Genomic DNA, 14572 nt, shown 5'->3' with positions numbered 1-14572 from the left:
CCGGATATTTGTGGGCGGTGGAGCCTCCGGGTCGGTGCCCAAATGTCCTGCTGACATGTTGCAGCATGTTCGTCGTGCACGATGTCGTCTCATTGCGCGTGGTTATTTATTGGCAAAATGACCAAGTTATATTATGGGAAACCATAACAAGTTTTAAATTTCCATTACCATTCCAGGTTTTCCGGGTTGGAAGTGCAATTCCTTTTAAGGAACGTGCACTCCGGACTCATTTGTCTTAAAATGATCGCACTTCGAATTTCTCGGGTCAATTTGTTTTTATCATTTGGCGGCTTAAAAAAAGACGTTTAGGTTTCATGCTCCGTAGGGAATGTTGTGTTCTACTCGTCCCCCCTCTATTGGTCACTCTTAACACCACAGCCTTCAGCCTAACTCGGAGACCATTGTACTTGACTTGTTTTTCTTTTTTAATTAAAATATATATTTTTAATTTATTTCACAAATCGAGTGGGTCACTGTCAGTGTACACAGCACACAAGTATTTATTCATACATTCATTTTTTTTTCTGAGCATATAAAACATTCAAAAGCACCAGGTTCTTTCCAGTCAAAACATCCCACTATCAATATTCGTATTAATGACACAAAGACAGAACAATACAAACAGGTAACCATGATCCAGTCAGGAATATTGGCACTAAATATTAGAGTGCATTTTTGCAAAAAAAGTTTCCATAAAAAACATCTGAGTGTTTGCAAAAGCGTCTGCCACAACGGACAAAAATAGTTCAAGATCAAGTTATTCATAAGGTAATTAATTTTACACTGAAGCATGAACATTTTTATGTTTGATGAATTTCATGCTGACTCATTAAATAATGTGAAACTTTGGTTAAAATGGGAATATTCAACATATGTGAAACTTAACTCATTAAAACATGTCACTTGTCATGTACAAATATGTAACTTATGTTAAAATCTCTCACTTTTTAAAAAATGTTTTAACTTGCTTAATGCACTACTTAGTGGCCACAGTGTCTTAGTCCTTGCCGTCGCCTGAGCAATGGCGCGCTGAAGAGGGCGATGACGGCCAAGTTAAGGGCCAGGCTCAGCGCCAGCACGCCGGCCGTGCCGGGCAGGGAAGGCGCAGTCCCCGCCGCCTCCAGCCGCGCCCGCCGCGAAGTCATGTCGCACAACACCGCCTCCACCTGGAAGTGCGTTGCCAACACGGCGCACACGTGGAAGAGCTGATGGCTGTGGCCTGCACACGTTGGAGAACGTTCAGAAGATGAACATTACGCACTCTAGCGTCATTGTGTCAATCAAACAGTAAGTCGATGTCGTAACGCGAGACGTACCAAAGTAGTCGAAGCGTCCCGGCGCCAACCTCTCGGGAAGGTGCGAGGCAAACAGGAAGCAGGTGAGGAAGGCCAAGGTCACCTGGTACAAGTGGCTGAGCAGAGCCTCGCTGGGACTGCAGCATCCCCCGCAGCACAGGAGGAGCTATGTGTACACACAGACACAGATGTGAGGGAGAGAGACGCGAAGATGACCAGTGAGTGGTGAGGGAAACAACATGCTGCTAAAGTGCTTGCAGTTGCCGCCTCGTGGAGAGCAACCAAGCAAATACGTTAAAGACAAACGTAGAGAACCATGTCTATGTTGAAGTGGCTCACCCTGTAGAAGACGGGCAAACTGTCAAAGACAAAAGGCAGCACAAAGGCGGCGGTGCGCAGAACTTTGCTTCTCCGCGGGAAGCGCACCTCCACGAACCTGCCGGGGGGACCACACACACAAGCGCATCCGCTCGACTTGTTTTCCAGCACTTTCAATAGTCCCCATCTGCACCACACACTCCCCCCACCCATCTGGCCCCTTTTATCAAAAAGCAACAACATGTACGGTAAATATGTTAGTCAAGTGACAAGCGCAAGGGGAAGTGTGCGTCCACTGACCGTGAGTAGCAGGAGAGACCGGTGCAGAACAAGCTGTTGCCCACAGCGATGGCCACAAAGTGCCGATGCAGCCACCCGTTGAGCCAGCCGTCGGGCATGGCGTAGCAGCCGTAGCAGATGGCGCTGCCTGAAAGAGCCGCACGGGGTCGTCAGCTCTCTCTCCCCATCCTCTAAATCGGACCACTTATTCTCTGGACTCACCCAGGCTGTAGAGGCTGAGTGCGCCGTAGTCCAAAAAGTACCAGATGTGGCACCACTCTGACGACATGGCGCTAAAGGTGTGCGCGCAGCAGGAGGTAAAGGGGTACACGCACACCGGCAGCATGTAGGCCAGCAGCGGCCACGTGTAGCTGTCGCTTGCCAAACTGACGTCGGAGCACAGCGAGGCCAGCCTCCACACAAAGTACCTGACACGCACACGCACATTGACAGTTAACAGGATTGGCAGCCCGCAGTTTGATGCAAATCGGAACATCTGGCACCAGGTCGGCAGGAAGTGCGTCCAAATGTTGACTGTCTCGTTGTTGATGCGGAAACTGCTGAGCAGGCAGTCCAGCGCCGAGCTCTGCGGGTGGCGGTAGCCAGACAGAATGCCGTCCTCGCGAAACACCTGAGAAGCAAACGCCATTGTCACGGTCACGGATGCGCCGGACCTCGAGTTTACCGTAAATGGCCGTAGGCGTTGCGAGCGCGTCAGCTGTCCTCCAGCTCACCTGGGGCACCTGATGGACGTCAAAGAGCGGCGGGAGTTTGACGCCGAGCACGGCGGCGGGAGTGGCGGCGGTGGGCCAGCCCCGCCGACGCACCTCACCCAGGCGGGCAATGAGCAGCCAGACGGCATCGGACTGTGCGGCGGGCTGCTGGCTCGGCGGGCCCCGGATTCGGCTCCAGGCGCCCGGCAACACTGCGACCAAGGGAGAAGTCGCCGTTAGCCACCAGCCCTCGGCAAGCCCTGCGCTTTCCAACTTTGCATAATGTATTGCCCGATCCGTTATAGGTTGAGCCATAAATGTGCTGTGGAGCGATAGAACAGAGATGAGAACGGATAACGATAGACATTTGTCCCGCTCGCAGCGCCCCACCCCCGCCGGCCTTCGTCCAGGTTCCGGTCCTGACCCCGTTGTGGGAGACAAAGTGGTCTTTGTGCGCACGCACAAGCCATCGCATTGATAAGCACGCGCACAAAATGTCCAATCCGCCAACCGCAAATTGAAATGTCCAATGGAGTCTGTTTGAAATGTTTTGATGCAAAATCTTCAAATTGGTTTTGAAATGTCAATCAAAATCAAAAGTCAATCAAAAGTTTAATATTTTCATAAAAAGATAAAAAGGCAGAGGAAAAAAAACGGTCAAGTTTTTAAATAAAACAAATTCAGACAAAATAGTAATATTTTTCAAAAAATGGCTGCATAATGTGACCAGTACGCCCAAGAGTTAAGATTTATGAGTCAGTCTTTTGTTTAAATTTTTGTGATCAGCTTTGCGTCTTCGACACTTTGTATCTTCTGGGCGGTTGTTGTTTTTGTTCCTTTCAAATGAGATTCCCGCCATCTGGAAAGTTCTCGAGCTCAGTGTCGAATGCTGAGCCAAAGAAAACTATTTAAATGGGAAGGCGGGCGTTTGTTTGTGTGTGCGGTGACGGCGGTGAGCTAGTTCCCCTTTAGGTGTTGCTCCTCCTTCTAACCTGCAGACCCATGTTGACATTTCTCACATGAAAGTTACGACACGTTAGTCAAACGCCTTGCGCTCATTTCAGAGACGAGCGACACAAAGGTCGGCTGACTCCAGCTTCCACCATCCGGGACTCTTCTAAGTTGATCCTAAGTTGATGCACGCCTTTTGTCTTCATAAGGAGTTGAAGTCAAACAGCATCAGCAAGTATTCAAATGACTGTTGGTTTTAATACAAAATTAGGATTAGGAAAAAAAGTGCTCTCAAGTCTTGTGTGCATCCTTAAAATTTGGGTTAAAATTAAATAAACTTTGGAAACTGGGTCAACAACGAATTTTGTCTTACAAAACACCCAAAGATTGTTTTGTTTTTTTCTTTGCCAACTAACCCAAAGTTGGATAAAATCCGCCCAAAGGTCTGAGTTGCTGCAATTTTTAACCAAGCACTTTTAAGGGTGTATTTCATGCAAAAACACATGACTGACGACCTGTGTTTTTGTCGTGTTCAAGAAAGAACAAATTGAATTAACTAAAATTGCATTACCAGTGCAGCTGTTTGGAAATCACTCCAACAACGTCCAACCAGGGGACAGTCGAAAATCGTCACTTCAACTCGGGAAAATGTTTGAAGGTCGCCCTAATATTTAATACAGTAAATGCTCGTTTTGGGACTAAAAGTTACAAATTAATCGGTGATTCTGGTGGTCCCTGGAAACAAACATATTGTAGCAACCTTGTTTTGGTAGTTTGGGTAAAGTTACAATGTATAAATCTATATTTGCATTACTTTGGAGGTGGATCTAACTTTGTGTGAAAAGTTTTGTGTTACAAGAATGTGACAATTGAACTATGTTGTTTTGTAATTGGATTCAGTTTGACACGCAATTTTAAGGCTCTTTCCCACGGCTCGGACTTTCCTCGGAAGCCCAAGCCGGCCCGACCGCCTCGTTGTTTGGACGGCTTTCAACAAAGGAACAAAAACAGAACTGACCGAAGGAGTGGTAAAATCCACACAAGACTCAGCATGACAGGACAGGAGCCAATCATCCTCCGTCATGTGTCACGACCACTTACCGCGACTGTCGGCCATCAGCGCGTGACGGTTGCCCACAGGAACCAACTGGAGGGGGGGGGGGTATTTTTCAAAGGGTTTCGTTATCTTCTCGCTTCTTGTGTCTCTCGTTGATGTCGTGTCTCGCGTGCATTGTCAGTTTGTCTCTCTTTGCGTCCCGTCGCTGGGCTCGTCCTCGCCTCGCCCGCTCTCAACATTGCCCAATGGGAAGCGCGCTCGCCACCCACGTGGCATAAAATGGGCGGGACGCCATCAAGAGGGCGGCCACAACAACACGGGCCACGTGCGTGCGCGCGCCTTCGTACTCGAGCGAAGACATGCGCTTGCACGTCTTCCTAGAATTCCTCGACATGTTTGCGTTGCCCGGGGATGTGTACGGTGACGTCACGGCTATGGAGCGCGGAAGTAACTCCGAAAGCGTGTGCAAAATAAGCAGCAGTAAAGCATGGGGGTTAGTTGTGTGAAATGGAAGCGTACTTTCCGTTATAACATGAACTATTTCAGTCTTGAATGTAACATTTCATTACGTTCCAAGCAAAATAAGTTTGACTTCTTTCAGAAAAATAAGAACATTTCTTCCGCTTCAGATAGAATATTGTTTTTCTAAAATCCAGCTGTCGAATGAGATTAAGATTTTAAGTTTTTTTTTCGCTCAATGCTCAAGTCAAAATAAAATTTGAACAAGATAGTAGTTATCGAGGACCTCTGAGTGGACGTCAACTGTGAGCGTCTTGTGACTCGTCTCATGTAAAAGTTCCGTCTCATGTAAAAGTGCGTGCCCACGAAGCACAAAGCGGTGCCAGTCGCCGCCCGACTGGCACACGCACGCGCCAGTTGTCATCTGATTGGCTGCCAGCTACGCGTGCGCGCCCGTGAGAGAAGACAATAGTCGAGAGGACAATACATAGATGCAACAGTCGCACGTCGTAGTGTGGTGAGCCACGCCTCCTTCTGGGCAAACTGAGAACAACTTAACGTATCTTAATTGTCATCAGTTTTAACATGTCAGGTAAACAAAGAGCGATGACCAAAGGAAAAATTTAAACGATTGTTTTTATTGTTGAATGCATTTTCACACATAGATGCCGTTTGTTCGTTTGCGTGTCATCATGTAGGCGAGAGACATTTTCAACTTCTCTTAGAGCCTGCACACCTTGCATGTTTTTTTCTTTACTTTTCTTTTTGAATAAGTGACACTATGATAAATAAACTGGCTTTCCCTTAGACATTCGCACATCAAAAAAGCGCAATTAACACCATTAATTATTTGGGTGCAAGAATACAACCCATATGAGCTTGATCATGGGTTTGTTGTTTCCTTTTTCTCAAGCGCATGACACGACTCCAAAAACAAAATACTAAAAAATAAACAGCTACTGGTAATTTGAGGATGAACCTGAAGTGCAAAACCTGTACAGATCAACTAAATTTAACCATCTTTAAACTTTCACATGCATTTTTAATTTTATCAAGCGAAGATGTTTGTTTTCTCTTTTAAAGTCAATTCTGCGGGAATAAAGTCAAACTGTTTTGACCGTTTTGAGAGGTGGTGAAAAAATGCTATTTTGGATTTTAGTCTTTCCAACTAAAGAGCTGCGCGCCCACTAACTGCTTGTGTTCAATCGTTTGGGGTTCTTCGTCTCCTGATGTCAAATTCTACTGATTGGCTTTGAATCGGGACATTTTATTGGTACTTTCATTGTAAATTTTCCCATTCGGGTCCTCGTTGAAGAGGAATTTGTGCATTTCAACTTCATCCTGAAATCCTCGTCACAAAAAGATCACAAAAAAAAAAAAGAAAACACGGGACAAGAAGTGTACCTCGTCAACAACCCTTGCAAGCGCTCATTCTTTTGAGTATCCCGGGGCCGCGGCAGCCTGCCGCTGCTGCTGACTGCATTTTGTGGCCACCTTGCTTGCACTTTTCTCTCTCTCGATTGCAAAAACGGGCATGGCTCGCCTTGCAAAGCAATCGGAAGGGGAAACCGCAGACACCGAATGACTTCAAGTCTGTGTGTGTGCGCGAGCATCTTGTCTCTCTCCCAACAACTGGAGCGCGCTCCCAGCGAGATGGAGGCCAAGCGCCAGCCAGCGAGCCAGTTCAGTTTGGTGTCTCGGCACTTTCGCCAAATTGCTGCCCGTGTGGCCGTTTCGGGACGGCCTTCCGGGGCCCGTCTTCCTCTTAGTGGCTTCTTAACTCCCTTCATAAGCTTGAACTCTTTCCATCCGTCCGGCTTCATGTTGAGATTTGATTCTGGAGATGCATATACACACAGCAAAAAGAGTGGCAGAAAGAGAGAGAGAGAGAAAGACAGGGGGTGAGAGAGCGAGAGCGAGAGCGAGCGAGAGAGAGAGAGAAAGAGGGAGAGCAAGAGCGAGAGAGGAAGCGAGTGTTGTGATTGATCAGACATGGGCGGCGCTTTGCATGGTCGGCCCTCAGCCTATCTCCTTCCACTGTCGGTAGAAGTCAGCGATGTTCTTCAGCTCCATGCCCGCTGAGGTCGCTGCCTGCACGGCAGACTGGGTGCACACAAAATAAATAAATAAAATAAACACCATCAACGACAATGTGGTGTGACATCAAGTTCACTGTTTGGGTGACGTCCAACCTTCATTGCAGCAGAGCGGGCGCACAGCTGCTCTACGAGATGTCCGGTGAGAATGGTGACCATGCCCGCCGTGTCGTCGTCGATGCTCTGCGAGAGGGTGAGCTGGCGGCAGCTGTCCACCATCTTGTACAGATGCCTAGCGGAAGCAGGAAAAGGTGCTCGCTCAGTTTTCTGACGCGTGTTGCCGCAAGACAACTTGACGGCCAACTGCAAAAGTGGCCAACGAGAAAATAAATCACGGGACATACCAGGCATCGAGGTCCTGCCGTTTTAGCTTATCTCTTTCAAAACTTCGTCCTCCCTCCTTCTGGCAGCGGATGTATCTGCACGAGGAACAAGAGCACTTCACATTGCTGCCTTTGTTCTTCTCGTTCGCCAGATGGCGCTATTGAGCAAGCTTTGGATGTTAGTACCCTTTTTACTAACATTAATTAGCGAGCACTCAAGCGAGGCGCACCTGTTGCCTTTGCGAAACTCAGACTCCAGGAAGCGAATGCCGTCTCGCGCGCCAGCACTTTCCTTCTTCAGGCGGTCCAGTCCATCGATCACTGCAAGAGGCAAAAGCCACTTCAGCTTGACGTTTGCAAGATACAAACTCGTGCCGACCTGTTCTGGGAATGATGACGATGAAGCAGCCGCTGGCTGCCAGGTGTCGGACGAGACCCAGGTGCTGGCAGAGGGCGGCGGCGTCGGGGACCAGGTAAGGCGACATGGACGACTGCGCCTTGGGCTGCCGAAGGCTGCCCTCCAGCTGTGACACCTCCAACTGTCACAGCACAGCCTCATTGTGCCGTGCCCGCAAGACAACCAGAGCAAGCCAGAGAAAAGCACCGCGCTCAAACCTGGAGTCGGAGCTGCGCCATATCTCGCATCAGCCGATTTCTGCGCGCCTCCTCTTCGGCCTGAAATGACAAAGGGCAGACGGGACACCTTTGCTCGATTCTTTTTGTGACTTTGCGGTGGGCACAAAAAAATGTGCATGTCGCGCCGGTGCGTCTCACCATTCGAAACTGGGCCTCGGCTTGCTGCAGGAGGTCGTCAGCTTGCGACTGGCCGACGCCGGTGAAGATGCCCGCCTCCGGGTTGAAGTGAAGCACGTTGCCCTGGAGACTGGTGAGGAAATGGCCAAAACTGCGAATGCAACACACGCGCACCACGCACTGGAAGGTAAAAGGGAGAGAGCAATATTTGATGAAACACGCCGAAGCCGTTGGTGCACAGCTCGGCCAGTTGACCGTCTTGCTGTAAAAGGAGTCTACGAAAAGGAGGTGTGAGTCGCGGTACCTCCTGCAGCGGGCTGAGGGAGGCGCCACGGCGGGCAAAGTCCAGGCGGCGGTGGGCGAGGGCCAGGGCGGGCAGGTGCCTCAGTGCCACGTCCTCAGGCAGCAGCAGCGTCTGGAGCAGGGCAGGACGCTCGCACCCGCCCAGCAGCTCCGTCACGTCCGGGTTCAGGTCGCCCTCTGCCGAGCATAGCCATTACGCGATGTCACAATTTAGGCCAGGAAAAAGCCCCGCTAGACGTAGGCTTGGGTTTTTGAAGGAGGAGGGCGAAGTGAATGCCGAATACGGGCCGGACTCTCGTCCGGTCTATTCCATTTGACCGTGGGCGTTGACTCACCAGCTTCGAGCATCTTGTTTCCATCTGGCAGCAGGTTGAGGAGCACAGACAGGCGGTTCCAGAGGCTCTGGGAGCTCTGCGGACAGACAACAGGGCGGGGGTCGGTTGCGGGCTGGCCCAAGTGGGACAGACGGGCGGCACATTTACCTGTGCACACATGAGGATGATGTCGGTGTTGGTCCGGAGCCAGTCGACGAACACCTTGACCACCTGGATCAAGCCCTGATCAGTCAGGATCTCCAGCTTCTCCAGGAGCGTCTTCTCGCTGTGTACCGACGGGGCGCTGCGCTGGCTCCCTTCCGAGTCGGAGTCGGAGTCTGAGTCTGCGACAGAAAATGCATCCCTCGTTTCCCTTGTGATGTGATCAAAGCACGGAAGTGGATCTGGCAGGGTATGACATGCGCTGGCCCCACGGCATCAGGCCCGTTCTGGCCAGTCTATTTTTTTTAAGTTTGTGCTAACAGATGAACCCATTCCATTCTTGCATGTTCACTTGTTTTGTCGACTTGAAAAAGCTGCAGTTGTTATCAAAAAGGGGGGCGTGACATAATTACCGTTTTGGTTGATTCCATTGGGGGCGCTTGGGTTCACATCGCAGGGTGATGGAGCAGCAGCGGTATCAAGGGAGGAGTCAGGGTCGGCGGGGGGCTCGACGCTGGCGGCTTGAGGCCTGAGCAGCATGTTGCTGAAGGTGGGCGCTAGGCGGAAGCAGCGCTTGGCCTGGAAGAGCTGCGAGGACATGGCCTGCAAGTTGCTGCTGATGCTGCCAGCGTCGCTGGCTGCCGGGGGCCCGTTAGCCGCGGGGGGCCTTTGGCCGTCTTCCCCCTTGCCCTCCTCCTCCTCCTCGCCGTCCTGCCTCTCCCGGGTATGCGCCCGGTGGCGCTCACAGCTTTCCGTCTCGGCCATGTCCTCCAGGTCTGAGCGGGACTCCTGGCTGTTCATGTCTGAGTCCGTCTCCACGTCAAAAGCCGTGCCGCCCTCCTCTTCCTCCTCGGAGCCGCTACCCCAGCAGCCCTCCTTGATCTCCTTCCGGCGAGCGGGCGGATCGGGCGGCACATCTGGCGAAGGGCAAGCAGGGCGATCTCTGGCCACAGGGGCCTCGTCCTCCTCATCCTCCTCTCCCTCGTCTTCGCTCTCAAAGCCCTCGCTGAGGTCGCTCTCGTCCTCGCCGCTGCGATCCTTGCGGCGTCTGCGCATGCGTGACAGGCGGCCATACTTCTTCCTCTGTTGCTTCTGTTTGGCCTGTTCTGACTTGTGCTCTTCCTTCACAATGATCGTCTTCGCGGGGGACTCCTCTTCCTCGTCCCCTTGCTCCAGGGAGCCGTTTTGGAGAGGCTCGCCCGGCCCGTTTGCGTCCCTTGCTTCCGGGTCGTCTACATGAGAAAAAAAGAAATTGCTAGTGTCAGTTTATGGAGGGACAAAAAAAGCTGTTACACTCTCTTGATTTCCCCAAAAACTATTGCAGAAGCAATGTCCTAAAACGTTTGGGCAAGCAGAGTTTGCTTTACTCCCACCTACAGGACTGGAGCAGAAAATACAAAAAGGTTTTTCCCTCCACAGCTAAAAGGCATGAGCATGTTTAATGGGATCATTAGTCAGGTATGCATTGCTTGACGAGTCGAACTCGGTTACACCCATGACGGCAACGACCACAAGGACGCAGCTGACGATACTTGAGTCACGCATGCAAACACACACACGCACACAATAGCAGGCTCTGTTAGATGTTCATTCATCTACTTATTAGTTGCTTGTATTGTAATGCATGGTTGTAAGTTGGCATCGCTGCGCCGACCCCCACCTGCGGCGTCTGTGTTGAGCGGCGGCACCCGGCTCTCCGCCTCCTCCAGTTCAGCCTGCAGCCGAATGTTGACGTGGTTCACCAGATGGGAGAAAAGCGCCAGTGTGAAAGCGATGGACGCACTGTACTGCTTTGAGCCTGCGACACAATTGCAATTTTCAAGAGTTTTTTTTTCCTACATGGGTTTTACAGTCTACCTACTGCGCAGCTCTTGTGCATGGGGAGGAAGTTTCCAATGGACTTTTCAGCCATTTATTTACTGCATCAAGAACAGTCAAAGAATAAATAAAATAAAAAAAACAAGGGAAAACTAATGTGAGCTCGCTGCTGTTGGCCACGGCCCATGCCGGGAAACACGCACGGGAACGTTAGGTCCGAATTCAATGGGCTCACCTCCTCTCTTGAGGCTGTGCACCACCATCAGGCACGTCACCACCATCTTGAAGACCAGCGCGTCGGGCAGCATGGCACAGGAGCCATCGGTGGCATGTTGCTGCTGCTCCTCGTCCTCCTCACTGTGGGGGTGGCCTTGGGACGGCGCCGTTGGCAGGTAGAAGAGCACCAGGTTGAAGTCCTCCAGCACAGACTGGCACAGCGAGGTCAACTCAGACTCCATTAGGCTGGAGATAGGGACGACGCATGGGAAAACGTTTACTCACAAAACCGATCCATTGCACTTGGTATCCATTTTAAACTCTATTTTATGGGTTTTGACTGTAAATGGGCAGGATGTGCACCATCAGTAAAAAGAAATTTATTTACTGACATACAACAATGAAACATCCCATAAGCAATGCTGACTCATTGCAACAACTTTAACTTTGACTTTTCCCACAATCATCAAACACGCTTTGGTCAACCTACCATGACGTATACCTACTTCCTGTTTATAGCATAAAATATACGGTGGTGGCAGTAAATGGATGGATAAGTAATACAAAACAAAAGTGGTTGGTAGGACATGTAGTCTCAGTCTATGTGGCAAGTCTCACCTGTTCTTGGGCTGCAACAGACTCTGCAGGTACATGAAGCTCACCAGGAGACGCTTGATGTCTCGGGATCTGGAGGAAGTGCAATTAGGAGCAATTTATAAAAAAATAAAAATAAAAACCATCGCCACATCATCGTTTGTGTTAATGAAAGCCGCAGAGTGATCCTCACCTCTGTCGGGAGGGCGACAGCTTTTTCATCTCCTGCTTCTTTACTTGCTGGTACATCTTGGCCGCTTTGTCAAAGAGGCGCTTCAGGTTGCCGTAAGCGCCCTCGAAAGGGCTTTCTGACTGGATGCTTTGGAGGCAGGGTTAAGGAGGAAGAGAGAGCTTTCCGTCAAGACGCAAGAGAGACACCGGGGCTGACGCATGGAACGCCACTCACCAGCGTAGGTAGTAGTAGGTGGCTTCCACATTGTAGAACTTGCTTCCAGCCAGCGTGCCCAGCTGATTGAAGGGCATCCCTGTAGGACATGGTGAAAAGACATGCATCGAGTTTAAGAAATGATGATAATGGAGACAACTCGGATGCACTTGTTTTATTCCCCTCCCTTTCAGCACATTAGACCGTGAGAGCTGGCTCAGCGTAACGTTTCTAAAAACAATATGTCTGCCAGCCTGAATGTGAACGCGAGCGAACGGAGGACGCCTCGAGGCCCGGCGGCGCACTCACCAACGTGCGGCATGACGGACAAGGCCTGGTGGTAGAACCTTTCGGCCAGATGCTCCGCCTCCACGCCGGCCAGCTCGTTCTGGTAACGGGCTGGAGAGCAACAACCACATATGGAATTGGCGAGACCGACAACTCAAAATTGGCCGCGGACGAGAATGGCCAGTCCAGGCTGTAGCCTCCAGTCGGGAGTGGCTCCGGCTCACCCACCGACTGAATTTGGCTACATTCTAGAGGAAAAGCGACGAGCGGGCGGGTGGATGCAGCAACATACCGAGATCGCCAAGGTAGACGAGGCAGCGGTGGCAGGCCATCTGCGCCCACTCCATTTCTTTGGGGGAAGCCGACAGCGCTTTCTTCCGGCCTGCGTGGAGAGCCCAAAAGGCACAGAACTCGGCATTTTGGCACCCGAGGGCGACCCGCCGCTTTGCGCATTTGCTTACCGACAAGCGGGTCGGTGACGTGCGTCCAGTCGATGAAGTCCTGCAGTTCAAGCTGGTAGTGCGACTGGATGTAGAGCAGCAAGTGCTGGTAGAAGCCCACGCCAGCGACGAGGTGTGTGCGGTAAGCGCACTCCAGGACGCTGCGGCTGTGGATGTGCTGAGAAGTGCCAAATGTGAAATACAGAAAGTTTAAGAAGAAGAAAAAAAACAACAACTTTTTTTTAATTGGTCATTATCTCATAACTTTGAAAGTGGGTTTGGAAAGCAGACGGAGGTTCACCGTTACATGAGGTTTCATCTTGTAAATTCTAACAAAAGTCTATGTGAGTCTTTCAAACTCTTCCTTCTTCTAATAACTCCCAAAAAGCAAGCACCTTCTTGTTGGTCTTGATGACCTGGATGACTTCATAGTAAACCTTCCTCCACAGCAACTCCTCGGCCTTGCGGCCGTAGCCCACGGGGTGCAGGAACATCAGCTTGACGCACAGTTCCCTCAGCCTGCGCGCAGCCCCGGGAAGAAGGCAAAAGCCATTAGAACCCCTTTGCAACAAATATGTCGGTTTGCTTTTTATGAGGACACCGGGGAATTTGACACCCGCTTTAGGGCGGTGCAGCGTACTTGTTGCGCAGGCTGATGTTCTCAGGCTTGAAGACTTCCCTGTACGACCCCTTGCCGCCAATGATGACATCCAACTTGTGCACCGACTCCACCACCGCCCTGCGTAGAGTCAGTTGAGCCGCACACAGGAAAGGGAGCGTTAGTCATCTTCTGACATGATATTTTGAAACTCAGATTGAAAAAAAGAGTGACACCTCAAATCCTGACCAGTCATGGCAACTGTTTGGTTGGTAACAGTGAAACAAAAAGTCACGAGATATCAGCTCTACAATCAAACTATTTCTGCTGTCAGTTTGTCCCTTAGTTGTGCCAGGCATATTAAATGAGCACAAAATGGAAGTAATAAGGCTGCTATAATCACTTCTGTCATAACTTTGTCGTTTCAACAATTGTCTTAGGAAACTCAAACTTGCTTCACTGGAAGAGTCTTCATAATGCGATCCGGACTGGTCCGGTGTTAGCCGACTCATCGTTGCTATGTTGCACACCTACTAGCGCATGTGATAATGGAGGTGAAACGAAAGCGTTTGTTTCGTAATAAAGGAAAGCTTGAAAACCGGTTGGCATCCCAGAAATTAGCCCGCGTTAGCACGGCCTCGTCGTTACCTGTACAAGCGCTTGATGAGAAGGACTTTCGCCTCCGGTTCGCTGTCCTGTCCTGGTCCGCTCATGTCCACTTTGTACTCCGTGCCTCTGGGGTAAAAGAACGTCGCGCACTCACGCAGGCTTGTTCGTCCCGCCCGCCGGTAGCGACAAGCGTGTTGTTAGCTGGCTAGCACCGCTAGCCTCCGAGCTGTCTCGTTAACTCGTCTCGCCTTTCCAATACGGTCCCGGCAAACAATCTGTTTATTGTGCCGCCGGGCCCTCCTCTACCCATCCGTTCTGGGCAGCGGGTGAGAGGGACCCCCGGTGATTTTGGCTCGCGGCGGTCAGCTCAAAGAGCCTGGCGTGCCTCTCGTGCCGAGCTCCGTTGCAGCCAGTGCAACGAGAGTAGCCATTCTTCCTCAACAGGAAGCGTCCACCTCCTGCTTATCGCGAGATTAGACAGACTGCGCGAGACTACGACGGCGGGTTGCCAACACAGGAATGCTTTAAACCCGCGATCAAAACAAAACAGGGACCGGGAAGGAAACAGCTCGTTGAAAGTTACAGTTGAATTACTGTATAG

At 50.7% G+C, this 14572-nt stretch overlaps 2 protein-coding genes across 2 annotated transcripts; both read right to left on the bottom strand.

The window, feature by feature from the left end:
- Positions 1–476: 476 nt before the first annotated feature.
- paqr6 (progestin and adipoQ receptor family member VI) lies at positions 477–4833 on the bottom strand. Its single transcript, XM_061289677.1, has 8 exons — positions 4658–4833; positions 2627–2817; positions 2396–2523; positions 2115–2320; positions 1914–2040; positions 1635–1731; positions 1317–1461; positions 477–1219 (listed from the first exon to the last, which is right to left on the bottom strand). Exons 1-8 carry the CDS (start codon positions 4671–4673, stop codon positions 981–983), a joined length of 1149 nt encoding a protein of 382 aa, XP_061145661.1. The 5' UTR covers positions 4674–4833; the 3' UTR covers positions 477–980.
- Positions 4834–5690: 857 nt separating this feature from the next.
- Positions 5691–14445, bottom strand: smg5 (SMG5 nonsense mediated mRNA decay factor). The gene is made up of 22 exons (XM_061289140.1): positions 14011–14445; positions 13405–13503; positions 13160–13283; positions 12786–12942; positions 12617–12706; positions 12346–12435; positions 12058–12136; positions 11845–11970; positions 11676–11744; positions 11077–11303; positions 10684–10821; positions 9437–10255; positions 9030–9205; positions 8883–8958; positions 8549–8724; positions 8266–8424; positions 8107–8166; positions 7871–8030; positions 7722–7812; positions 7513–7587; positions 7265–7400; positions 5691–7175 (listed from the first exon to the last, which is right to left on the bottom strand). The coding sequence occupies exons 1-22, from the start codon at positions 14073–14075 to the stop codon at positions 7092–7094; spliced, it is 3276 nt and encodes a 1091-aa protein (XP_061145124.1). The 5' UTR covers positions 14076–14445; the 3' UTR covers positions 5691–7091.
- Positions 14446–14572: the final 127 nt, after the last annotated feature.

The sequence above is a fragment of the Syngnathus typhle genome, linkage group LG10, assembly GCF_033458585.1.
Source record: "Syngnathus typhle isolate RoL2023-S1 ecotype Sweden linkage group LG10, RoL_Styp_1.0, whole genome shotgun sequence".
Taxonomy (NCBI): domain Eukaryota; kingdom Metazoa; phylum Chordata; class Actinopteri; order Syngnathiformes; family Syngnathidae; genus Syngnathus; species Syngnathus typhle.
The sequence above is the reverse complement of the archived record's forward strand: the minus strand, read 5'-3'. Positions and strand labels throughout refer to the sequence as shown.

What these genes read in the sequence shown, in the direction of transcription:
- paqr6 (XM_061289677.1), bottom strand. An exon ending in ACTCAGCCTCTACAGCCTGG is followed by an intron (nt 2,041 to 2,114) that starts GTGAGTCCAGAG and finishes CGGCTCTTTCAG; the next exon opens with GCAGCGCCATCTGCTACGGC. An exon ending in GTTTGCCCGTCTTCTACAGG is followed by an intron (nt 1,462 to 1,634) that starts GTGAGCCACTTC and finishes GTGTACACATAG; the next exon opens with CTCCTCCTGTGCTGCGGGGG.
- smg5 (XM_061289140.1), bottom strand. Translation starts at nt 14,075, where the DNA reads ATGAGCGGACCAGGACAGGACAGCGAACCGGAGGCGAAAGTCCTTCTC. An exon ending in GTCCGTCATGCCGCACGTTG is followed by an intron (nt 12,137 to 12,345) that starts GTGAGTGCGCCG and finishes CATGTCCTACAG; the next exon opens with GGATGCCCTTCAATCAGCTG. An exon ending in CAATGGAATCAACCAAAACG is followed by an intron (nt 9,206 to 9,436) that starts GTAATTATGTCA and finishes TTTCTGTCGCAG; the next exon opens with ACTCAGACTCCGACTCCGAC.